The sequence below is a fragment of the Talpa occidentalis genome, unplaced genomic scaffold (genome assembly GCF_014898055.3).
Source record: "Talpa occidentalis isolate TD23 unplaced genomic scaffold, MPIMG_talOcc4v2.1 talOcc4.10, whole genome shotgun sequence".
Lineage (NCBI taxonomy): Eukaryota > Metazoa > Chordata > Mammalia > Eulipotyphla > Talpidae > Talpa > Talpa occidentalis.
This window is the reverse complement of record NW_023600993.1, coordinates 89,266,557-89,293,499: the sequence shown is the minus strand read 5'-3', so window position 1 is coordinate 89,293,499 and position 26,943 is coordinate 89,266,557. Positions and strand designations below refer to the sequence as shown.

Genomic DNA, 26,943 nt, shown 5'->3' with positions numbered 1-26,943 from the left:
TATTAAATTAAACATGAGTTCTCACAGAAGGCTCTATTTTATGTCTATTACATTGCCGAGATTTTCTTTTTCCCCCTTTGCTTCAAAGGAATTTGTAATTGATTATTGAAGCATTTTTCTGAGGGTTGCTTCCAAATCATTGTCAGATAATTCTAACATTTATTTTAATATTGGAACCAGCCAATTGTGTTTTGTTTTTTCTCATTTGAGTTGTGATTTTCTTGGTTCTTATTACAGTGGGTGATTTTCACCTGTATCTGGGTCATTCTATTATGTATGGAGACTCTAGGTCCCATTTAAATCCTTTATTTTTAGCAAGTGGCCACCCTATTCAGGTTTAATATGTAGGTCCTGGATGACATTTGTGGGCTGTCATTTAGTTTCCAGGGCCTCTGCACAATGATCATGCTTGACTTGGTTTATGTGGTGTTACTGGGTCTCCTGCTGGCCTCTGCTCACACTGCCAAGGAGGTAGAAGGGGTGTCCGGGGCCTGGCTGCAGTGTGATCCTTGGAAGGAAGGGAGTGTCAGGCCTGCTGGGCTGCTTGTTGTGGTGGATCCATCCTGCCTGTCCCACCTGCTCACCCCCACCTCCCATCTCACCCCTGTTGGGTAAGAAGAATGTTTCCCCTGCATGCTTATTGTTAGCGGGGCTCCCCCATCTACCCCCTTTGCCAGCACTGTTGGTCTCACTTGATATTGGCAGAGTGCCTACCTGGGCTGCCTTCTGTTGTTGGATTGGGGGGTCAGGGAACTCCAGATCTGGGTTGCCTTCTACTGTTGGGTAGGGAGGGACATAATACACCCTGCCTCTGTATTGTTCCTCCAATCTTGGGGTCCCAGACTCTCCTCTACTACCTGTTCCTTTGGCTGTCTTTTGCTTCATAGTTAGCTCAAAAGGGAGGAACAGAAGAAACAGGTCTGTGTCAGCTTGTCCAACCAGAAGTCTGGTAAGCACGTTTTTAAGGTGACCAATTGGTACTGCCAAGATGCTTTCTTGAAAGGTCATTCTAATATATATTCCAACAAATGACGCATGGCAATGCCTATTGCTCGTTTTGCAGAATAGGAAATGGACACTCAGGGTAAAGTCACCTGCCCAGTGTCACACAGGAACACAGTGGAAATGCAGTGTCCTGCTGAATCCTGGGTTCCTTCCCTGATACTCCCCCATGACAGTTGTGGCCAGTGGATAGTGTGTGTGTGTGTGTGTGTGTGTGTGTGTGTGTGTGTGTGTGTGAGAGAGAGAGAGAGAGAGAGAGAGAGAGAGGGAGAGAGAGAGAGAGAGAGAGATCCCGAACACATCCATTATTATCCATTATTATTCCGGTGCTGCTCTAGGTCTAATCTACAGGGATAGAGATCAGAACAGTGACGCCTGTTAGGGAGGTGGTTGACTAGAAAGGGGCAATAAGGAAGATTTGCGAGGTGATGGCAGTACTCTCCATCTTCTTTGGGGTATTGGCTACAACCATGTATATACAATTCTCAAAACTTGGGCCTCCCTGGTGGTGCAGCCGGTTGAGCACCGTGCTGTGGAGCTGTCCACAGCCTCTGCAGCGCTGGTTCAATTCCCGGCCGGCCAGGGTGATTCCCATCCCAGACCTCTCCTGTTGCACCCGCTGCTCCCCTCAGCAGTGTGTTTTGGTCCTTCTGCCTGTTCTGCTCCTGCTCTGTCTCGAGTGAATTCTCTTGCTCTCCCACGTCTCTGGCCAGTACCCCAGTGCTTGTATAAATAAATAAATCTTTAAAAAAAAAAAACTTATTTGATCTGTGCAATTAAGACCAGTGCACTGTACTATAGTAACTCAGAAAGAGTGGACAGTTCCCACAGTGGGTTCCCCGAGTCACAGCAAGTCATTGGCAGTGCCAGATCTAGAACAGTCCTCCTGGTCCCCTGCCCACACCTCTCCCTACTATGCCACCCACCGTACCCTGGGAACTTGTGTCTTCTCCAGGAAGGGCTCATTTGTAGGGGAAATCCTCCATGCTGGTGCCTTGCACAGAGCCACCTAGGCCACGTAGACTTAGCCCAGCTGACCTAAGCCTGGCTGGAACGCTCTGGACTCTGGCAGAAGACGGGAAGTTGGGTGATCTTGTGAGGAGCTGCCACGAGGCCAGCCATAGTTTCTGGGCGGTGGTGCTAAGCTGCTTCCATTCTGCTTCCCTGGTTCGGATGAGGTGGGGTTCCCCCTGCATTCCTCTCCTTCTGGGGGCTATAAACTGCTGAGCTGCCACAGGGACTGGGCTCCTCAGCGACAGGTGCCCACTGTTCCTATCGCATCACCTGGTCCATTTGGACCTGGACAAGCAAGTCGCTACTCTGGCTGGTCTTGCTTTTGCTGTCTATATAAATAACAACCTTAGTCCCTGTGGCCTTCATGTTCTCCCACATCTACGGCCTAGGGGCACCCTAACCTAGCGGCTTCTGCTACTTGGAATCTGTTAGCCCATCTGGCAATATTACTTTCACTGCCATTATTGTTGGCCCCAGGAGCACATCCCTCCTCATCCTGGGCTGCCCTTGCCCACCACCCATCCTCAGGACGCAGACACTGGATCCTCAGTTACTCAGAGAGCTGGACTGAGGACCCCTTTTCAGACTGCCACATGTGGCAAAGTCAGTCTTCATAATAATAATTCTCAAAAAGCTCGCCATGCTCCCCCAGCCGAATAGTGCTCCTGTATCAGATCTCCATGCTCCGGCATCCCATCAGTGCAGCCCAAGGAGTGGCATCTGTTTTCTCCACTGGGGCTCCATGGTGCAGAGGAAGCAGCAGGGCTGCTGCAGGCAGACAGATAGACCAGCCACAGTTCTGGCTTTATGTGGTGTTAGTTTCCAGAGGGTGTTGTGACAAATTACCATAGCTTTGGTGGCTTGAAACAACAGAAATTTATCCCCTCTGTTCCAGAGTTCAGAAATCTAAAATCAGCATCACTGGGGCAAAACTAAGGTGTCTACAGGACCATGCTCCTTCCGGAGGCTTTAGAGGAGATCTCTGTTCCCTCACTCTCCCAGCTCTGGTGACTGTTATTCCTTGGTTCTTGGCCACGTCATTCCAGTTTTCAAGGTCAGCATCTTCATGTCTTTTAGCTCCACAGTCACATCGTGGGGGAGGGGGGTGTGTGTGTATTTATAAAATCTTATATTCATGAGTGTGTGTGTGTATTTATAAAATCTTATATTCATTAGTGTGTGTGTGTGTGTGTGTGTGTGTGCGTGTATTGATAAAATGTTATATTCATGAGTGCATGTATATTAGGGTCCACCCTAATTATCCAGGATAATCTCCTATTCTCACATCCTTAATCACATCTGCAAATGTCTTCTTTCCATGTACATTCCATTCACAGAGTCCAAGTATTATGACCTGATTTCCTCAGGAGAGCATTTTTCAGGCTACCCCATGGAGCCTTTACCTCAAGTCACTATGATGGAGACTAAGAAAGTTAAGGGTGAAAATTTAGGATGTAGGTGTCATAAGACCAAAGAGATGAGGATAGAAATGACTAACAGAATTGTTAAACCAGCTATAGAAATGAAAACTCCTCAGGCACCAACTGCTATAGCAAGTATCAGACTGCTATAGAAAGTATACGGTGGGGATATAGAGATTGAGGGCCATTACAGAGAATCACTGGGCCTTACAAAATCAACCTAGTCATGCCCTAGAAGTAATTAATTTAACAATAGACAACAATTTCACAAAGGAATGAACCCCTCCCCAAAACAACACTTATCAGTACAATTTCTGCACTGTCAAAATGCAGCTCTCCTGCCCGCCTGTGACCATGCAGGTGCCTTTTTCTTTCTCCTTTTCCTAATAAACCTGTTCTTTAAAAATGTAACTTTCACTTGCCTGTGTCTGTACAAACGTCTTCTCTCTGGGTATATTCACTATGTGCCATGGAAAGGGGAACCCTGCTGAAACTTTTCTCAGCGATAACCCAAGGATCACCGCTCACTGACTCCAACATTCATCAAGAGGCCATCAACAGGGCCTCCCTGGTGGCGCAAGGGGTTGGGACACAAACTGTGAGGCGTCCGCAGCCTCTGCAGGACGGGTTCCATCCCCGGCCAGGGAGATACCCACATGGCGCAGCAGACCTCTCCTGTCTCACCCGCTGCTCCCCTCAGCAGTGCATTTCAGCAGATCCACCTGTTCTGCTCCCCGCTCTGTCTCTGGTGAGTCTTCTCACCGCCAACATCTCTGGCCTGTACCCCAGTTCTTGTGTGCATTAAAAAAAAAGACGCCATCAACAGTATAATGCCAAGCAGCACAGTCCTTACAGACTGGACACTGCACGTGTGTCCGTGTGGTTATGTGAAGACGTCTGTCTCCCCTAGGGGTAAGTTCTGTGAGGCCAAAGCCTGAGTCTGCCTCCCTCACTGCTGCATCCCCAGCCCCGGGTAGAGCCTATCATATGTGCTCCAAAGCAATGGCGGCAGGACGGCACGAACACGCGCATCCCGACAGGAGACAGGAATCGTCCAGAGCAGTCCAGAGCAGTGTAAACACTGGCTCCCGGCCAACGAAGAAGGGCCGAGCTCCGATTCTGCACGGCCCGCCGGGCGCCAACGCGGACACGCGCGCGCTTCACCCGCCTCCCCCCAGGCTGCGTCACGGTGTTTACACGCGTGAACCCGCCCAGCGCGGCCCGGTCACTGGCAGAGCCACCATCGCACTCCCACTTCTCAGCTGCGGTTCCTCAGCGAGCAACACGCCCCCCCGCCGAGAGCCACGGCAAAGGCAAGGTGGGGGAAGCGGCCCAGCCCGAAAGAGCCGCAGCCGGAAGCCTCCGGGCTTGTGGGCTTCCGGGCTTCCGGTGCCCGGGCCCGGGGCCGCGGGGGCGCGCGCGGGGCGCGGGGGCGCGCACGCAGGGCGGGGCGTGCGGGGGCGCGCGCGTGCGCAGGCGTCGTGAGGAGGGACGAGGCAGAGCCGTGAAGCCGCCGCCAGCTCGCCTGCCGGTCCACGCTGCCCGCCGCGCCGCCCGCCCCGCGTCCGCCGCCGCCCCGCCGCCATGGGAGTGCAGGTGGAGACCATCTCCCCCGGAGACGGTGAGTCCGCGCGCCCGCGGGCCCGCCGCGCCCCCGCCCCGCGCCCGTCCGCTCACCGCGCCCGTCTGTCTGTCTGTCTCCTCAGGGCGCACCTTCCCGAAGCGCGGCCAGACCTGCGTGGTGCACTACACGGGTGAGTGAGCGCGCGCGGGGCCGGGGCCTGGGCGCGGCCGCCCGCCCGCCCGCCCGCCGCGGGGCCTGGCGCCGGGGTCGGGGCGTGGCGGCCGCGAGGCCCGCGTGGCCCAACGCTGAGGCCTGGGCGGTGGCAGCGCCCCCGAGGGGGCAGCCTCGGGCCTGTGGAGCCCGGGACGGTCGGCGCCGGCGCTGCTGAGCGCTGCCCGCGGGCCGGCCGGCCTCCCTCGGCCGCGAGCGCGGCTCCCTGCAGAAGCGGCCGCCCGTGTGCCCACTGCGCAGATGGGGAAACTGAGGCTCGGAGAGGGGCCGTCACTCGGCCAAGGTCACGCAGGCAAGCATGGGCAGAAGCCGGACCTGCCGCCCTCAGAAAGGATTTATACCGCTGCTGTGTCCCGGGAGACATCCAGTCCCTGCTTCCGGCCCCCCCTGCCCTGGAGATCAGGGCGAGGTAGTGCCCGTTCCGCAGAGCTTCCTCTCGGGGGAGCTCAGGGTCTGTCCCCTCTCCGCGCCTCCCCCCCACCCCACAGCGCGCGTGGGAAAACGTCCCCCTTCCAGACTCAGTGCTTTGGTTTGTGCCAGCCGTGGAGGAGCTGGGTCTGCCTGGTCTTATTCTGCTTCTTACTTCTGAGCCACTTAGGTTCCAAGCCTCGGTGGCAGTAAAACACCGTTTCGAACCCTGGCCCTTCTGTTTTAAAGGTTGGGAAACTGAGATCCCAGTTAAGGTGACGAACAGTAAGCCAAAGAACGTTTTAGATTCGCAGCCAGAATTCAAACGTCAAGTCCTGTGCTTTGGACCATCCGTTTACTCCATACTCTTAAAAAGTCCCCCTGTGTTGGGGGGGAGGGCATGGTTGTGACTGAGCGGGTGGAGACTCCAAGGTGCAGCCTGACAGAGGGGAGTGGTTGTAGATGTAGCCACAGTTGATGTGAAGAACCTTCTCCCGTCCTCACCCCTTCTTCTTACCCTTCTCTCTATTCCTCAGGCCCTTTCCTCTCTTCCCTCTCTGCTCCTCCTGGGTAGTAAGTTGTAGGCAGTTCTGGCTGGTGCTTGGGCATCAACTCTACCCTCTCTCAGATCATGAGTGAGAGATCTCTCCCAGATCTCTCTTGAGGAAAATGACTTTACTTGGGAAAGGAAAAAGGCAACACCCCCTCTTCCTTGCCTTTTTCTTTTGTCTGCCCTATCTTCATGGATGGAAATGGGAGCAGGAAGTGGAGGGAGTTAAGGACTAGAACCTTTAAAAAGTCCACAAAGGAGGAGGGTTGAGACCCATCTTAGTAGGGAGCAGTTTCATGCCTGTGAACAAAACTAGAAAGTGTTTTTGAGGTTTTAAATGGCTGTCTTTGTAGCCCCAAGCTTCAAGGGTCTGGTGGAAGAAAGCTCATTGGTTTGATCAGGTGAATTAGAAGAATCACCTTTGCCTTTCACAGTGCTGGGGTGAGTGGCAGTCCATTGATTTGCCACAGTCAACTAGGGCAGAGGCTGGGGCTCAGAGATGATGAAGTGACTTCTCCCCCCACCCCTTTGTAAGCCTCACTAGGATAATTGACTCCATATCTCCCACTGCCAAGTCTATGCCCCTCTTCCTTGGCTTATCAGTTTTCTGTTGCTGCTGGCAAAACCGGACCCCCCAGCATGTAGGCAGAGCCACATTTTTCACTGTGTCTTGGTGAAATGTCCCTGCACAGCATGCCTGGGGCCTTTTCCTGAGAGAACAGATGGTCATGGGACCCAGAACACCATCACGGCTTCCACTGTCTCTTCTCTAGTCTGTGTTTTCCCGGAGGGTAGCACCCACCCACATATTACCAGAACAGCAGCAGGACCCTGACATGCTTTAGGACAAAAGCTTTCTTTTTTATGTCATTTTTGATAAACCCTACAAAGACTCCTTAGCGAGAAGCTAGCTCTGCTTCATGCTCACAGAATAGACTGTTCTCCGGCGGGTGGCTTTGTTCCTGCGGGTCTGCCACCAGCCACCCAGGAAGAACCTGTTTGAGACCTGTGGGGGCGTGAGAGGAATGGGTAGGCGCTTTGAGATTTCATCTGTAGCAATTAAGGCTTTTAAGCATCTGGGAATAGAATCCGTCTTGAGGGAATATGATGGGCGTGGGGTGGGGTATTGGAAAGATCCTAGGGTCGTCACAGGCAGGAAGCCCACAGACTTCAAGAAGAAGAAATTGTCCTTAGTGCCCCTATTTTTCATCTTTGATTTTCTACCTGGCTGCCTCAGTAGTCTCCTGTTATAGACTTCAGTGTTTCTTCTCCCAAGTACTGAATAATGGAAGTCGCTGCATGCCCACCCACACCCCCCACCCCCATGCTCAGATAGTTTCTCTGTCTCCTTTTGAATATCTCACTCAGATTCCTTGACTGTATGATTCCCATAGTTCTAGCTCCTAGGATGGAGGAATCTGATTGACCAAGGTTCAAGTCAGGGTAACACTCTTAAATCCAGTCCATTCCCATCACGTGTCCACTACTAACTTGGGGGCAGGTCCAAAGAATCAACAGCCCAAATTCCCTCTCAGCCACTAGATAGGCATAGCACGGACTGACTTTCACCACTCAGATGTTTGAAATGCTACTCGTAGCTGCAATAATACCCTTGATGCCATTCACAGTACTTCCTTTGCTGCCTTCTTGAGGCGCACAGCATAAACATGGCCTCATAAAAAGGCCTCTACCATCTCTTTGTGGTGCCAGAAGGGAAAATGAAATTCACTCTCACCAATCAGGCACCTCCTAATAGCATGAGGCGTTGAGGTGGGAGGGCGGAGGTGGAAAGGTAACCTGCCAAGTATGTGCCTTGAGGATCAGGTGTATTCTCACATCTCCCTAGTTGCTGTAGTAGCTTTGTCATCTTTATTATGGAGCTTGTTCTGACACACAGCTAGGCTTGGATCCCTTTTATTCACGTCATCAGGTCATGTACCAGCCGTTGTCAGAGCAACCTCAAGTAGATTGAAGGAATTCTTTTCTTTTTCTTTTTTTTTTAAGATTAATTTATTTATGCATACAAGAGCTGGGGTACAGACCAGAGGTAAATGGGGGGACTGAAAGGAATCACCAGAGACAGAGTGGGGACCAGAACAGGTAGATCAACTGAAATATACTGCTGAGGGGAGCAGCAGGCGAGTCAGGAGAGGTTTGCTGCGCCGTGTGGCTAGCTACCTGGCCGGGGCTCAAACTCGTGCTGCACTGGCTGCCAATAGCTTCATAGGTTGTGTCTTAACCCCTTGAGCCACCAGGGAGGCCCAGGAATTCTTATCCTCTTAAAAAGCAATTGGACATCTTGTCTTTGGGATCGGGTTTAAGTTGTCTGTAGCCTGGCTTCTCATTGAGAAAAACCAAGGATCCCTCGGTCCCATTATTACAGGGTTCCCAGTGGCCGCATTTCTGCAGCTCTCCCTCTGCCTCTTGCTTTTGCTTAGCTTTTTTCTCCCCTCCTCTCTGCCTTTTTCCATTCATTCTCCTCCTGGGTATTTCTTGGCAGATGATCTGATATCTAGAAGAAGGCTCACCCTCAGCAGACTCCTCAGATGGCTATCTCCTACCCCCACCCCATGTGTACAGCCTTCAGGCAGACATGCTGAACTGTTTGGGCAGGGCTGTGACAGGACCCTGTTCTCTTTCCCGTTTATTGAGCAACAGCATCAAGCCAGGTACCAGGGTCATGGCCAGTGAACTAAATAGACAAAAACCTGATCTGGTGAGGCTAACCTTGGGGTGGGGAGACTAATACGAAGGTGTGCCTTGGCACGTGTTGAGAAGTCCTGTGGGGAGTAAAGTCCAGTGAGGTCATGGGAAGTGGCTTTGCTTCTTTTAGTGAGGATTGTTGGAAATGACCTGATAAAATGACACTTTAATACTTACCCAAAGGAAGTTGGGGGGTGAGCAGTGTGACTGTCCTGGGAAAAAGTTTTACAGACAGAGGGAAGAACTGGGCTCTGAGGTGGGGGCCTGCTTGTGTTAGAGGAGTAGCAGGGAGAATGATGTCATCGGAGTGGATTGTGTGAGGGGGAAAGCAGTTGAGATGAGGTGATGGTTGAACCTTTAGGTTGTTCTTTGAACAGTGACTTTCTCTGAACCGGGTGGGAACTGACTTGGGTTTTAACAGGACTCCTCCTTTCTGGCTACAGTGTGGACGTTGGACAGTTGAGGACAAGGATAGAAATGGGGTCCTCATTGTGTCCTGGATGTTGAGAGTGTGCCTACCAAGGCATGTGAACAGTGGTCCCCAGAGAGGATGGTGGTCCTTTGCTAGTTTCAGATTTTGCCTATGCCTTGCTCATTTTAGATTGGGAGTAACAGCTCTTGCGGTGAAAAGTTGGTGGTGTCTGGTGCGTTCAGGAAGGGGGAAAGGATGGCTGTCTCTGTGTCACAGGCACTTAGTAACGTCCCCCACGCCACACCCTCTTCTTTCAGTCAGCACCACCTGTAATGTCTAGAGTAGGAGAAAGGCAGAGTCCTGGTCTGAGTGCTCCAGCTCAAGTGGCCCAAACTTACATGCAGATTAGAATCCTTAGAGTTGGATGTGGCTAAGACTTCATTCTCCTTCTGTTTTACAGATGGGGAAACAGGCACTTAGAAAAGAGAAATGAATCTGAGTGAGGATTTGTCTTAAAACAGGCCCACAAATTGCCAACAGAATATGTTGACTAAGAAAGCTGCAGCTGTTCTATTAAATGTAGGGACCAAGGGAGGTTTTTAGTTTGTTTCTTGGTGGGTATGAGGGGATCAGGGTTAGACTACACTAGTTTGGTTATGAAGAGAGAGCAAGTTATGAGATGGTTATGAGCAAGTTAAGGTGTTAGTTCTTTTTTCTCCCTTAACATAATGGGAGTGAAACATCTTGAAAATATACCTTGCCACAGAAACATTACTTCTGGGATTGTGGTTCCCAAAAACCACAGAGATGCCATCATCTTGTTGGCACAAGAGATGCCATCATCTTGTTCTACAGGTAAGAGTGGAAGAAGGGGCGCTTGTCTTAAATGAACCACAGCCCCCCAGAACATCCTTATGTATGTGCAACTCGTGTTTGTGAAGTTCTTAGACAGAAAAAAAAAATCACAATAGATTCATAAATACCCATATGCCCACCTCCTACATTCCATGCTGGGTGACATTTTGTCGTGTATGCCACTTCTGTTTACCTGTAGAATATGAATGTGTTTATATCATCTTTTTTGGGGGGGGGCTATTTAAGATGCAGATATGATGCTGTAAATACTTGAGCATGAGCTTAGAATTGAGAATATTTATCTTTCTGCTGGTCACATCAGAAAATGTAAATGATTCAGTAGTATCTGAAAACAAATTCATATTGAGACTACTTAGGATGTCAGAGTTCTTTTTAATAGTCTTTTTTTGTAGACTCCAGAATTTGATGTTGATTCATTATGTTGGTTATGTCTTTAGTATCAATATAAATGAGTCCTTGCTAATTTTTTTTAATTATTTATTTATGCAAGCACTGGGTACAGTCAAATGCGGGAAGGTGAGAGAATTCACCAGAGCAGGGAACAGAACAGGCAGAGTGATGAAGTACACTGCTGAGGGGAGCAGCGGGCGGCAGGAGGGGTCTGCGCGCCATGTGGGACCCTCGCCCGGTGGCCGGGGATTGAACCAGCGCTGCAGAGGGTGCGGGCAGCTTCGCAGCCCAGCGCTCAACCACTGCGCCACCAGGGGAGGCCCTAATTTTTTTCTTAATGATCCTGATTTTTCAAAGAGAGCAGGCTTGTTACCTTACAGAATGCCCTGTCTCGTCTTCTCAAGTGGCCCAAGCTTACTTGCAGATTAGAATCCTTAGAGTTGGAATTTGTTCTCTGCCTCCCTTTACTCCGCCTTGATTTCTTGTAACCTGAGAGTTGAGTTTTAAATGTCTGAAGAGTTTCTGGTAAATATCTTAGTGTGAAGATTTCGTACATGATGCTGTGTACTTCATATTCAGCACGCCGTGAGAACATCAGCATTTGTGATGCTAAGTTTGTTCTTTTTTCTGTAAAGTTGCATTTTCCCCTTTGTGGTTAGCACATGCTCTGTGGAGTACTTACTTGGACATCTTGCAGATGCCCTGTTCCTCATTAGCCTTTTACCTACTGGAATTTTCACCAGTTGATAATTCTTACATGAAGTTATTTCATTGGCATTTACAAAGTGGTGATTTCTAAATTCGTTCATTCCACATTTATTAGCTACCATTCTTCTATAAAATATGATTAACTATTTCTTTCCCTTTAATTCCTACTTTAAAGTGAGAAATTGGTGTTATGGTCATCCCCAATGGAGGCAAAGAATTTTTCCCTCTTTTTTATTTTTTAGTGTACTGAGAACTCATATTTTACTCAGGGCCTTAAGACTAGTAATATTCATTATTTTTTTTGATAGACTTTTCCGAATTTGTCAAGTGGAAGCCTCTTCATGGGGCCTCCCTGGTGGTGCAAGGGGTTAAGACGCAACCTATGAAGCTGTCCGCAGCCACTGCAGCAGGAATTCGATCCCAGCCAGCCACGGAGCTACCCACATGGCGCAGCATGTGAGCTACCCACATGACTCACCCGCTGCTCCCCTCAGCAGGGCATTTCAGTCATTCTGCCTGTTCTGCTCCCTACTGGGTCTCTGGTGAATCCTCTCACCCCCCACGCCTCTGGCCTGTACCTCAGTTCTTATATGCATGAATAAATAAATCTTTTTTAAAAAAAAAAAAGAAGGGGCCTCTGCATGCTCCCTTTCTTTCTTAACCATTTACTTAGTTTCACTGGTTTGTCTTGGCATCAGTCATCTTTTCATAGGTCTCCTAGACATGTTTTCATTAACAGTTTTAGTGGATATGATGTATATACCATGAAATACCCATTTACCTGTAGACTTTTTAAACTAGAAATTCTGAGTGGTTAAAAGCTGGTTTTTGTGACGTGCCAGTAAATTCTTTTTATCTACACACTGGGGGCTGTTTGTTTGCCTTAATATTTTCCCTAAAAATATTGTAAATTGCTATTTCCCATGGAAGGGGGCAAGGGCATTACAGGGAACTTGGATATATCGTGTCCAGTTCTCCCTTCAGTGCTCAAGTAATACTTGTTTATTTCTATTCCTCCCCTCCCCCCCATCCTGCCTTTTTGGTTTGTTTATTTCTTTGTGTTTTTTTTTTTTTTTTTTTTATAAACTACCTAAGAACTCAACTGAGTCCTTGGATTCTTTCTCTCAACCTTCTTTAACCCTGGCCAAATAGTTCAAACAGTACAAAAAGTAGGAGTAAAGGGAGGCAGAGAACAGATTCCTGGATGCTGCCATCGCTCCTCTCACTGCCTTCAGTCTTCCCCACCAGGAGCTCAGACCACCCTGGTCTGCATCAGTTCCTCAAACATGCCAAGTCTTTTCCTTCCAGGAAGGCCTCTGTCCTCCTTATGCTTAGGTGCCACCATACTGTCCCTACTGCACCTTAATAACTCTTCCCCTGAGCCTTGGCTAAAGTGGTTCTTCACACATGCACACATACAAGCCTCTGATTCTCTGACATGGTGCCCATCCATTTCCTTCTCAACCTTCCTCACAGTCGGGCTGTGTGTGATTCCATCTACTCTTTCCCCAGCAGACTGTGGGCTCTAGGAGGCCAGGCCCACGTTTGTGGTGTTCTCCAAGGTCCTTCTCTATCTGCACCTGAGGTGGGGTAGATACTCTGTGACTGCTTGAATTCATAGCCAGGATCTGGCATGAGGTACTAGTGGGGGAAGACTACATTCTTGTCACAGTTAGTATAATATTTCTATTTCCTTTTAGAATAAGAAAAAAATACAACATTTTGGACTTTGCCCATTGCCAGTAGATTAATGAAATTTTGACCATGCCTCCTTCTCACACTCCCTGCATACTGCTTAACAGAACCTTTCAGTCATTCAGCAGATGTGTTAGGAACTGGGATGCAGCCTTGCCCTCGAGGTGCTTATCTTGTATAAGGGAAGCGCCATGAGCAGCCCACACCTGGGACTTGATGTTTATGCCTCTTTCAGGCAGGAGGAGAGGGCTTGCCAAGTGAGTGCAAAGGCCTGCATGGGGAGTTGGGGGGCAGATACGCTTCTCAAGTGCTTACTGGTCATCTATTCTGTGCCTTGTTCTTGGTACCAAGATATGAGAGTGAAGGAAACACGTTATAGATCTTATACTGCAGAGGGAAGGACTGTTAATAAATGTGATTAATAAGCAAAATATACTGTGTATTACCCAGTAAGTGCTAAGGAAGGGACAGGAGAAAGTTGAGAGTTTAGACTAACAAAGGCCTCAATGAGAAAGTGACATTTGAACAAAGACCTAATGGAGGAAAGGGGCAATACATGTGACCCTCTGGGTAAAAGCCTTTTAAAGCACAAGGAGCAGTAAGGACAAAAACCCTGGGGGGAGAGTGTCCCAGCGTGAATGGAGAACATAAGGAAAGTGTTCCCTGAGTGAAGTGTGAGTGAGTAATCAGAGATGAGGTCAGAGAGATGGCAGTGTGGGGGGCAACTCTTACAGGGTCTCATACGCCATTTTAAGGACTTTTTTGACTTCTGAGTGAGGAGGGTCATTGGGATCGTTTTCAGGAGAAGAACTATATATACACATACATATGACTATATATAACTATCGGTGAAATAACCCATGTACAAATAATCCTATTATTAGATATGGCCTGCCTTGTATTTTAAAAGACTGTCCCTTTGGCTGCAATGTCAACTTTAGACTCCTAGAGAGCGAGGAAAAAAGCAGGAGAGCCAGGGAGGGAATTACTGTAATTTGGAGTCAAGTTCTAGAGCTCATGCCTTTAGCTCTTAGACCCTGCAACCTCCCTCCTCTCTTCTGGAAAGTAGAAATCCTATGTCATCCCTGCTGTAAATGGAAAGCACTTTATTTTGTTTTGAAACTTTAAGGGCTGGGATTTTCTTTTATGTTGTTGTCATTATTTCGTTTAGGTTTGGGGTTTTTGGTTTTTCTTGTCATAAACTTGCTATTTTTGAACCCTGTAAACGGTAGCATATGAAAGCCACCTGCAGTGATTTATTAGCAGTTGAAAACCACATCATGAGTCATGATCTTTAACTACATACGATAAGTGCTGAAGCTATATATAACTCTATAGGTGCCTTCTTAGTCATCTCTCCTTACTTAGCAGAGGGCATATGGGGAACTCTACCTTCTAGAAAGCAGAATACATTTTAAGTGACTCTGTTTCTATTGGATTATTAGTGAAGTAATAACCCAGTGATCCTCGCAAAACTCCAAATCCTAGCTTTGAATCTTATTTATTTATTTATTTATTTTGGTGTAGAGCTGAGGTGTAGGCCAGAGGTGGGCGGGAGACAGGGTAGGGCAGGGTGGGGAGCAGAACAGGCAGACCTACTGAAATACACTGCTGAGGGGTGCAGCAGGTGAGACAAGAGGGGTCTGCTGTGTCATGTGGGTCAGCTCCCTGGCCAGGGATTGAACTTGGGCCATCGTGGTGGGCCTTCACAGTTGTAGTGCTGAGACATAACCTCTAGGCACCAGGGAGGCCCCTAGCCTTGGATCTTAACCCCTTCTTCTTTTACTTGGGCCGGGTAGCAAGAACATAGCCAAGAGCACTTTGTTGACCCAAAGCTTCCTCTGCTGGTTCCTTCTGAGCAAGAATATTCAGAGTTGAGCAGCAGGAAAGAGCAGGCTACCGTGAGGATATACAAACTCCAGACTCTACCTCATCATCTTTGTGTTTTCTTCCTCCCCCCTGCCCCGCCTCCCCTCTCCCCCCCACGTCCTCCCTCTCAGGAATTTCAGTTTGGTTCTTCCTCAGAACAGCTAAACCACTGGGTGGACACACAGGGGAAAGGGACATAAAACTGCCCTGTAGTCAGAGGTTGCTTTAACAGTCTCTCCTCTCATGAAACCTTAGCTAACTTTCACTCCTTTCATGGTCTTGTGCTGTTAACTGGAGAACTCAAATTTTCACATTTTTCTCATTGATAAGTAATTTAAAGATGCTGAAAGCAAAAACTGCCATTCTGGGATTACCCCTCTGATTCTTCCTACCATATAAGGAAGAACTAAATATGGAGGCCCCATGCTTGTCCTCCCAGTTCTTAAAATTAAGCAAGTGAAGCATATCTGAATGTGCTATGAGTGCCAGCGTTGCAAGTGCCAAGGTTGAACTGAGTGTCACAGGGACAGAACTCCAAGTTCAGTCTGACCTTGAGCTGCATTCATTCAGGATAGACAAGAATTAATTCTTGAAATTGAGGGTACAGAGCTACCCCAGACAGTGTCTGGGTCATGAAATATAGCTCTGTGTGTAGTCAGGAATGAAGTGGTCATTTGTGGAAATAGAAAGTTATGCTGGTAATGGTTTTTGCTAGAAGTGGGCCTTTGAAGTTTAAAGAATCTGAACTATGACCTCAGTTGCCTTCTGTCAGTAGAGTGTGCCTTCTCTAGGAAATTATGCGCTTACTTGGCAGGTGGTTTCACTGTTCAAGGTCTCTGGAGTTGTCCAGAATTACAGTGGGAGCCAAGTGGTGTGACTTGACTTGGTGCCTGCTTCACTTGCTCCCTTCCCAACAAGAGACAGGTTTGCCAGGTTGGGTGTAGGAGGTAACCATATGTAGGCTTTTAGTAAATCTCACTTTTTTCTTTTTTTGTTCCCTAAAAAAATTTTAATTGAGACGTAATTGATATTTCACAAATTACACATATTTAAAGTGTACAACTTCATAAATTTTGATACATTTCTTTGTTCCCCTTTGAAACCTCTCCCACCTTTCCATTTAACTAACCTTACAACCAATATGCTTTCTACCAGCATACATTTGTTTGCGTTGTCAAAAGTTTTATTTAGGGCCTCCCCGGTGACGCAGCGGTTGAGCCCTAGCGCTGGGTTGCGAAGCTGCCTGCAGCCTCTGCAGTGCCAGTTCCATCCCCGGCCGCCGGGCGAGGGTCCCACATGGCGCGCAGACCTCTCCTGCCGCCCGCTGCTCCCCTCAGCAGTGTACTTCGGTCCTTCTGCCTGCTCTGCTCCCCGCTCTGGCTCTGGTGAATTCTCTCACCCTCCCGCGCTTCTGACTGTACCCAGTGCTTGTATAAATAAAAATAAATAAATCTTAAAAAAAAAGTTTTATTTAAATAGAATCAGACAGCAGCATGTACTCTTATGTGACTTCTATCACTTAGCATAATTATTTTGAGAGTCTTTGATGATGTTACCTATATCAATAGCTTGTTCCTTTTTATTGCTTGAATAGTTTTCTGCTGTATGGCGACACTTGGTAGTGCATTCACCAGTTGGCAGGCTCCCTTTTGGGACCATTACAGTTAAGTCTGCTGTGAATGTGAGTATTTGTGTGAATGCAGGCTGTCATTTCTCATGGCTAAATCCAGGATAGGATGCCTAGGTCATGTGAGAGGGAAGTATATGTTTAAATTAATCTGCTATTTTGTAAACTGGTTGTTCCATTTTATCGTCTCTCCAGCGGTATATGAAAATTCTATCAGTAGTTCCTTCATGTCCGCATCCAGCACCTGATCCCTTCCGTCTTTTTAGTTGTACACATGCTAATTGGTACTAGTTATATCTCCTATTTGCTTTTTTATAATGACGAGTAATGTTGAATATCTTTTTGTGGGGTTATTTGCCATGTGTATATACATCTTTTTCAGTGAAGAGATTCTTTATCTGTTACATCTTTTGCCCTTTTAAGTTGGTTGGTTTCTGAGTTTTGAGAGCTCACTATATATACTCAATATGTCTTTTATCAGACATATTTAAAGTGTCTTTTATTCATTTGTATTTATCTTTTTTGTGCCTTTTGACATCATATCTAAGAAATCTTTGCCTAACTCTGTCACAAAAATTATTTTGCTATATTTGCTTCTAGAAATTTGCATTTAGGTCTATTACTCATTTTGAGTTGATCTGCGTATCATGTGAAGTCTGGCTAGATCCAAGTTTTTACTTTTTGCCTGTGGTTGTCAATTTTTTTCCAGCCCAGTGTATTTTCATTGTAGGCATTGTAGTTTGCATCTCTGGAAGTTAATTTGAATTTTATTGTTCTTTACTAATTCTAACAAGTGAATCAATTTTGGGTTGGTTTCAATTGATCGATGGTTAGTCTTCTTACTCATCAGTGGGATGTGTTTTCCTACCTATTTGCATGCTGGTAATCTTTGGATGCTGTACATTGTGAATTTCACCTTTGCAGGTGTTTAGATACTCGTATTCTAATACATTTTCTTGAACTTAGTACTGGGAACCACTTCAGTTACTTAGAAACAGTTTGATCTTCTTGGGTCTTAACTTGATGATTTGTTAGGGAGCACTGAATCTCCACTAATGAGTTGAGATCTTCATGGGCATCCTACCTAGTGTCTTGTGAACCACGAGTTTCTCCAGTCTAGTGGGAGCAAGCACTGGATTCCAGTCTGGTGTGAAATCTGAGCACTATTGTTTTGGCTGGTTATTTTCCTTGCCTTGAGTAGTTTCCTAAAATACGTGTGTTAAATAGTTCTCTACTGAATACCCAAGGGGGATCTGCTGCAAATCTTTGGGGGTCTCTAGTAGTCCTCTTCTTTCTGGTATGTGTCCTATGACCCAAATTGCTTTGTCCTCTATCTCAGTTCCCTTTCCCTGGAAATTCCCTAGGATATAAGCAGGGCAATCATAGGACCCCCCTTGTTTATTCCCATTTCTCAGGGATCAGTCCTTCGTTATGTTGTTCAGTGTCTTAAAAAAACATTGTTTTAGCTACTGTCTAGGTTGTTTCTCTTTTTTTAATATGGTTTTTCGGGGCCTGTTTTTATTGTTTGTTTTTGATTGTTTCCGCTAGGAGGATACATTTGATTTCTCTTGCTCCATTTTGGCCAAAAATACCTGTTTTGACAGTCACAGCTTCTCTTACATTCTGCATTCAACACTCTCCAGCCTAATATCCACTCCAGAAAATGCTGATACACATTCATTCCTGCTTCTTCACATTACTGCTTCTGCATACCATCTCGTTACAGCCAGATAGAAGGTAGTGTTCCTCCCCATTGGCAAAGCCTTCCTAGCACCTCACTTTCCCAGAGGGCTTCCTTAGTAGTGACTAAGTGACTGAGCAAGAAGCCCTGAAATTCTATTCAAGGTCTAAAGAGAGCAGAGCAGGAAGAAACTATGTCTGGTTTTCAGTTTTATTCATGGCTTACAGTCCCCATTGGACTAAACAAAACCTTTTGTTAGAGTTAGTCCCCATTCTCACTGGTTCTTCCTTGGGCAAGTTACTGAACTTTGGAGTTGCTTGCTTTATTTCTATTATAAGCTACCTTGGGCAGGTAGATAGTAAGGCTCCCTTCCTGGCCAGAAAAAGGATTCTAAGGATCCTAGCTGTTCATTGCCTACTTTCACCCTTCACTCTGAGTTCAGTTGGGGTGGGTGCAGTCTGTAAAACAGAACTCAAAATGGGCTACAGGGAATGTCTGCAGTGCTTAATGTGGACAGTAGAGATCTGTACTTTTCCCACTTACTCATTTATAAAAGCTGTTCTAACCCTGCCATTTGTTTTATCAGTACTGGCTGTGTTCTGATATAGGGATGAACTGCCAGTATACCCTATCTTGCTAGGTTTGGAGTGTGAGAGCTCTTGACTCTTCACTGATTTAGGGCTAGGCGGGGTAGATCCCCATATTCCTCTTTCTCTCTCAGACTTTCCCAATTCCAGGCTGTGTCACTGTAAGTGCCCACTCTGTTCCAGGGCCTCTGTCATCCCCCCGTTGCCCCCAGCCTCTCAGCCCCTGTTGTATTAGGACAGCAGTTCCTGCCTCCCCCATTCCCCATTCCCTAGTTTGTCAAAATATAGTCTGGGGACAGTGATAACTCTCTCCATTGATCTCTGCTTCCCTGTTGCATGTATGCATGTGGATGTTGTTTTTTAGGTTAGAATGTTGGAGTTTCCCATCTCTAAAACATACAAACACCAAAATTCTGTGTTTTGCTGGATCTTCTGAATATTGCTTAGACCCACTGCGGGTGTCTGCCCTCAGCTTCCAGTGAGATCAGCTCTGTAGTGATCATATTTCAACAACTTGTTGGCCCCTTCAGTTTGGGATCCTATTAAAAGAGCTTTTAGGACCTCCATCACAACTACTATAGTGGCTGATGCTGGCTTCTGGGGAAACTGATGCTGATGGGTTAATTTCTTTTATCTCGTGGCACTCACCCTCAGGTATTCCCCCTTTTAATGGAGGATGCTATTGTGGTTTGTCTGGAAACAGGTTTAGAGAATGAACATGGTTTATAGTCTAGCTAGACTGTGTTGGCAGGTTACTTCACTTCTCTCTGCCTCAGTTCCTTCATCTGTGAAGAGGGAATAGTGCTTTAAAAGGATTGAATAACCTGATGTAGGGAAGGAAAGTGCTTAACCCCATTCCTGACTCAGTGGAAGCACTACCCACAATTCAGCTAGAGTCAGAGTCATAAGCAGTTCACTGGTGAGAGGATTTTGGTGTCTTTTCCAACACCGCTTTTGAGTCTCTGATACTTCAGCACCAACTGGTATCCTCATTGCATTCATTTCTGCACTACCATGTTTCTGTAAAGGATCATGGGTGAATTTGAGGAAGAAATACTGCTTCTTGCTCTGTATGTGACTTTCAGCTGTTGAGTGCACCCAGAGGGTCCACAATTATCCTTAGTTTGGGAGGAAATCCACAAGGTGCTAGAAATTCAATCCAGAAATGTTTATACTTTCCCATTCTCCAGACCATTCATAGACTGGTAGGCTGGGTCCTTTGTGGTCAATTTACTGCTGTGAGGTGGGGGAAGAGTGTTGACAAGCCTAGTAGAGGGACTACTCCAGCTCCGAAGACGCCCACCAGGATGCAGAATGACCCCTCTGGCCTCCACAATTGCTCCTCAGGCATTGGACACCCTCCCGGGCCATTCAGCCCTGGCATCTGTGATGGGCTCTCTTCTGCAAGTTTCTGACTGCTTCTTGTCATTACTCCTTGTTACTCATGTTACAACTGCCCTTTTTCACAGGGATGCTTGAAGATGGAAAGAAATTTGATTCCTCCCGGGACAGAAACAAGCCCTTTAAGTTTATGCTAGGCAAGCAGGAGGTGATCCGAGGCTGGGAAGAAGGGGTTGCCCAGGTATGCTCTTGTTTGTTTTGTTTTGTTTTGTTTCCTGGTGTTTATCTTTTAAATTATGAGGATGGGTAAGACATTCATGTTCAAGAATGAAATAAGTATATAGATGAAAAACCTGACTCTGATCCCGTTTCTCTAGTCCCCTACAAGTAACTCCTATTGTTAGTGTTTCCTGTTGAGTTTCTCTACGTATAGACAAAACATGCTCTTTTTTGTTTTCTTGTTAGGTACACACATTGTTTTGTACTTTGCTTTTTTCCCTTGATCTATCTTTGATACTTTATAGATTGGGACGTAGAAGAGTAGGAAAGTCTCCTGTGGTCCGTTAGGCGGCCATGCTGTCATTCATCTGACCAGTTCCCTCCTAATGACCATTTGGGTCATTTCCATTTCTCTGCTATTGTAAACAGTGCTGTGGTGACTGATCTTGTATGGACTTTATTTTATATTTGTGCAAGTGTTGTCATAGGCACACTGTCACAAGTAGAGTGAGTGCTTCATTGGCTGGATGCACTGTATTTTGACATACGTTGCCAAGTTGCCATCTGTAGGGATTAAACTAGCAACTGCCACCAGCCTGCTACGAAGGTGCCTATCTTCCCAGTTGCTCCAGCACAGTGTGGTGTTAAACTTTTGGCTTCAGGACAATATGAGTGAAAATGTTATCTTAGTGTAATTTTAATTTGTGTTTGTGCTATTGACCCTGTTGAGTCAGACCACTTCTGAGAGGTCATACTCATGGAGAAAGTCATTTTGTTTGTCTTGAGTCTGTTTCCTCACCTCTCCCCCCAGTTTGTGTAAACAGCTTTTGTTCTGCCAACACCACGGAATTCCCAGTATACAATAGGGTGCCCACAGTTGCCAGAGTTCAGTTAAGATTCTCTCCTTCCATCAAGCCTAGTGATTTTTTTCTTGGCTTTAATCACATAAAGGGATGTTTACAGTGGTCTTGGACCAACGAGACTTTATTTTAGACCCTGCCTGAAGCGTAATTAATCTGTTTCTCTCTTTCCAGAGAGAATTAGAGATTTAACTAAAGTGGAGAGAAAGACTTCTTTCTCTTTTCCAGAATACACATTGCTCCAATTCATCTATAAAATATCACTGATTTATCTCCAAATAAACAGCTTAAGTTTCAGAAACTTTAAGCCATCCCACCCCCAGGTGTCTAGATTTCTGTTCCTGTAGTGCAGAGGGCTGGCAGTACGACGAGGAGAGGATCTTTGTGGTTTACTTCCTTTGGAAACATTGCCAACTGTACCTTTTTGTCCCATCCTGTTGGCCCCACATCCCCATCCCTCCTCTCACCCCCATTTCTGGTCTGCTCTTGGGTCTGTGGCCCATCTCCAGTGCCAGCCATTGTTCATCTTCTGTGACTGTTCCAGCGTTGGAACAATGACTGTGTTGTGTGTTCCAAGAGCCATAGCTGCCACCAAGATAGTGTGATCTGCCTATTTCACAAGGCATGACAGAGTGTTGGGGAAATGTCCAAGCTCCCCCTGGACCCTAGGAACTTTGGGGTCAGTCACAAAGCTCTGTCATTTGGGAGAAGTCTAGGTGAGAAGTCTGAGGCCTACATAGAACATCTTCTAACTCTGGACTATTTCTTTAACAAGTGAGGTAAAACCACAGTAAGGAAGGGATTGTCTTTTGTCCCTTTTTCTTTTTGCTGTTGTTTTGTTTTTGTGTATTTACAGGTATGCAGTATACTATCTGTACTGTTTTAGCAGGATTCTTCCCCCTCCCCCACCAATCACAATGCTGTGTCTTGGGCAGTTTTCCATGTTAATGCCATTTAAGGAACCATTCGATGTCACTGTACTATTTTCAGTAGCTAACCCATGGTCCAAGTGTATCTGTGTATTGGACATTTGAGTTGTTAGCAAAAGATGCTGAAAGTGGTATTGCTGGGTAAAAGGATATAATTATTATTAATTTTATTAGATTTAGCTTATATGCTTTTAGCTGTCGTTACCACCTTGGTCCAGCGTGTCCCAGTTTCTTAAGGGAGCTGTTGGAAATATGGTTTCTGCGTTATATTAGGAGCTTTATGACAGCCTGCAGCTTCCTCTTTACCCACCATCTCTTGAGTTGTCATAGAGAACCAGAAACAAACACATGGAGAACCTGTTCACTGTTCAGATAATAAATATTTAAACTTATTTGTGTATTTGATTAGAAAACAAACAAAAAAAAAAAACGGTATTTTTGAAAGTGATTATTTTCCCCTTTCCCTGGCCTACTGTAGTCTCTTCTCATAGGAAAAACGGTGGCATTTATCTTTCCAAGGGTGTTTTTTGTTTATACAGACAGATATAGATATTGTGTATGTGTGTGTTTCTTTTTCCTCTTTTTAAAGGTTTTTTTTTTTTTTTTTTTTTTTTGTATTTCTGAGAGTGAGTATAAATACAGAAAGTATAGAAAAGTGGACTACACCTAGTATTACTTTCTTTGTGTTTTCTTTTAAAGCACAGTTTTCACTGTGGAGTACTCCTATTTCAAGAGCATAGATGCCATTTAACATATGTTTTAAGAGACAGGCCAGTGAAGGACTAGTGGGTGACACTATGGCCCAGAGTTAGGTCATTAAGACCTGAGCAGAAAGCAGGAGGGCCTTGACTACTCTAGAAGTCAGGGGTTTTTAACCACCACTGGGCACCTTGGAACCAGATACAGAGCTCCTCCAGCTTGCTGCCAACCTCCACCTGCTTGATGCCCAGACAGCTGCAGACTCACTGGACTATCCTAATGACATCAACCTGGGCCAGGGACACCCACACACAGGTAACAGCTCTGCTTCTTTCTTGTGGAAATAGCTGGGGAGTGTGTCCAACTGATTCTTGTTCTTTTCACAGATGAGTGTGGGTCAGAGAGCCAAACTGACTATCTCCCCCGACTACGCCTACGGTTCCACTGGACACCCAGGCATTATCCCACCAAATGCCACTCTCGTCTTTGACGTGGAACTTCTAAAACTGGAATGACAAGAATGGCTGCCTTGTTAGCTCCTGGTCCTTGGGTAAGGAAATTCAATGCTCGAGGGCCTCTAATTGCCTTCGCTCCTCCTGTATTGTACCCAGTGCTTGATGGGTAGCAGAGAGAACAAGAAATACCATTTTTTTTAACCCCCTACTTCTTCCTGTGTTGGGAATCCTTCCAGTTTTAGTTACTGAGGGCCCAGTCATGTCACTTAATGATGAGGGTATGTTCTGAGAAGTGTTTGTTAGGCAGTTTTGTCATTCTATGAACATCATCGGGTATATCTACACAAACCTGGGTAGTATAGCCTCCTGTACAGTGAGGCTGTCCACAGGACACTGCCAATAAATGCATTGTGGTGTAGACTGACATTGCTGTGTGGTGCGTGACTGTGTACTTGGAATGTAGAAGTTGGTCACCCAATGAAAAGGGATGGCATAGCCTCTCAAAGGGATTCCTGGGCAGGGGAAAGCTGATGGTAGCTATTAAAATGAAGTGTTTTTATATGTAACATAAAATAAACTTGAGTTGGGAACTGTGGAAGTACAGGGCAGATTTTTAGTGCCAACATTTTAATTCTTTAGATGTCAGATGCTTTGCTTGCCTGTCGCATTGTATGAGTTACCACCTTGGGCCACCTGCCTCAGGGGGCAAGCCGGGGACACCTGAGGGCAGCAGACCCAACTTTATTATCATTACATTGAAAGGTGAAGCCAAATGATACTTGTGAAGTGTAAATGATGTTCTCAGACAGTCCTGGGGAGGATCTTGGGACTGAGTCAACCTTCCTGTGCAACGGCTGAGGAGACAGACCCAGAGAGACAGACCTTGCTCAGGTCAAGTTCAAGCAGCATTAAGCTAGGACGGGAACTTAATTCCTGTTTCCACTTCCTGGGCTTTTATTCCTTTCCTCTACTCTCATTTCTGGGAAACCACGTTTGTTATTCTAGTGGTGCATGACTTTTCATGTGGGTGATAGACTCATAAAACCTGTGAATGTTGTCATCATCTTTATAGTTGGCCCCAGATCTCTAATTGCTTCCTCCTGCCTCTAGAACCAGAAAGCCCCAGCTAAGGACTAGGTGAGAATGCTTTTTGTTTGAAAGCTGCAACAAATGGCAACCAGATTAATGGTGTAACAGTCTTGTCTCTTGTGTGCTTATTTAGGTAGAGGGGCTTTTTTATTACCAGTTGTTTCCTTTTTCAGTGGTTTGAGCTCTACATACCTGGGTCATACAGGCTGGGTAGGTTTGAAGACTGTAGCTTCTTTGCTGCTTATTCCTGCCAAGAGAGAATCCTAGACATTTTACAAAGTCTCTCTCTACCCAAAGGTTTACACACCTAGTCCCAACCTTCCTTCCCGTTGTTTGGGAGCTGAATCGTTTAAATATAAATGTACTTAAGGCAGTACTTGGATGACACCAAGTACTTTTTTTGATGACATGTAGTTGGGAGTTATGCTGGTGTGGAAATCGACTTTCTGTAAATCTGGTAGGATAGTGAGGGGGAAAGAGGGGATGGTAGGACTGAAGGGCTGTGAATCTCCTCATGCAGTTTCAAAGAACACCTCAGAGCTTCTTGGGAAAAAAAAAAATCTAAGGGCAAACCCAGAAAGGTACATATTTGAATGAAGGAAGGAAGACTGCAGATGTTTTCTAAGTCTATTCATGAGAAATACCACTTAGGTTTGCACACAGTAACATCACCTGGGAAGCTGCTAGGAATCCCTCCCTAAAGCATTAGGATATTTTAAAGCTCCTGAGGGAGCCCTATATGCAGCCATGTTGGGAGAGAGAATGATAGAGGGGAATCATATTGTTATGGCATTGGTGGACTGCCCCTCCTGCTGTTTTCAGCAAAATAAATTCAACCTTAGGTTGAAGGACCACTTTAAGCAGGAACCCAGCCAAGCTGCAAACTCCCCAGTTGGAGCAGAAGTGGCTTGGTCTCAGCAAGACCTCACCTTGACAGGGGGAGGGAAGGGTCTGGGGATGGCAGACAGCCTGTGGCTGGCTGCACCACACACAGAGTACTGAGTTGCTGGAACTCACAAATTTTCTGTCCCCAACAGATGTGCCATGGAGAGACCTGGCGCCTTCAGATGCGTGCACGCGAATCCATATGGAGCTTTTCCTGATGTTCCACTACACTCTTTGTATAAACATCTACCCCGACTGAATGTGTTCTATCACCCAGCTTTGCTCTTCCCCTTCCTCCTTGTATGTGTGTTGACCTAAACTATATGCCATAAACCTCAAGTTACTCATTTATTTTGTTTTCATTTTGGGGTGAAGATTCAGTTTAAGTTTTTTGGATATAGATAGGTTTCCAATTAAGTATTAACAGCACAAGTAATGGGTTAACTTTAGAATAGGAATGAGTGTGTGTGTGAGGGGGGGTTACAAGAATCTTTATTTTATTTTTTTTTTTGGATGAAATTTTTATCTATTATATATTAAACATTCTTGCTGCTGCGCTGCAAAGCCATAGCAGATTTGAGGCGCTGTTGAGGGCCAAATTATTCTCCCAAGTAGAGAGATGTCCTTGGGTTGAATTAAAAGCCCTATTCAAAACTGAAGTGGGGAGGGAGGAGAGAGCCTTAGCCTCCACTGCCCCCCCCCCTTAAATCCTCTGCCTTTTGAAAGCAGATTGTTTTCACTGCGATGGACACTACAGGTATCTGTCCCCAGGCCAGCTGGAACCTCTGAAGCCTTCTTTGTGGCCTGGCCTTCCCACCCACCTCCACCCCCCCATCCTGTGGTTTTTCTAATGGATATTCAGGACTTTTGTAATCTCCTACCTATCCAGACTTCTTCCTAAATTTTAAGAACTTTAATCGAAAGTTTAAATTGAAGGTGCTGTTTGTAGACACTTAACACCCAGTGAAAGCCCAGTCATCATGACAAATCCTTGAGTGTTCTCTTAAGAAAATGATGCTGGTCATCGCAGCTTCAGCATCTCATGTTTTTCGATGCTCAGTTCCCCTAGCTGATCTCAAAATTTCTTGGCATTTCCTTCCCTGCTCTCACCCCTTTGCTGTCCTGTGTAGTGATTTGGTGAGAGAATTTATTGCCGCCTACCCCCCTCCCCAGCCCCTGCACTACATATGAGTTTCAAGTTTTATTATTGCAATAAAAGTGCTTTATGCTGGCTTTTCTCAGTTCTGTGTGATGGTACTTACTTTCAGGGGCCTCCCCTGTCCTTTGGTGCAGGGTGATGGGGTTGGGGGTGTAGCGTCAGAGACCACCGAACATTCTTCTCCATTCTTCCGTGAGGGGCGGGAGAGCAGGGAGCTATAGGTTGTTTGCATCTGCACCCATGTAGATAACTACCTGGAGGTCAAGCTGGGGTTGTCAGGGAGCACATCCTCAAATAGCAGGAAATGTTTTCTAAATATGTGTCCTGGAGAGCACTATGCTGCTTTCTCTGGCGTTACCAGGAAGTGGGAGACAAGAAGTGAGTCACAACCCAGTTGGTGGTGTGCTACCAGCACGTGAATAAAGAATTACCGAGGGAAGACTGGGTTTTAAGTCAGTGTTTCTTGATTCTTTGTCATGTGGACATGCTGGGTGGATACAGTGGCTTCCCTGCCCGCTACCCTGTGCGTGCTGGTGACGCTCCCCTCTTCCGGAGACCATCAGAAATGT

At 46.4% G+C, this 26,943-nt stretch overlaps 1 protein-coding gene across 1 annotated transcript; it reads left to right on the top strand.

The window, feature by feature from the left end:
* The first annotated feature begins 4,976 nt into the window (after positions 1-4,976).
* FKBP1A (FKBP prolyl isomerase 1A) lies at positions 4,977-26,481 on the top strand. Its single transcript, XM_037497734.2, has 5 exons — positions 4,977-5,058; positions 5,144-5,191; positions 20,208-20,320; positions 23,173-23,336; positions 25,368-26,481. The coding sequence occupies exons 1-4, from the start codon at positions 5,022-5,024 to the stop codon at positions 23,299-23,301; spliced, it is 327 nt and encodes a 108-aa protein (XP_037353631.1). The 5' UTR covers positions 4,977-5,021; the 3' UTR covers positions 23,302-23,336; positions 25,368-26,481.
* Positions 26,482-26,943: the final 462 nt, after the last annotated feature.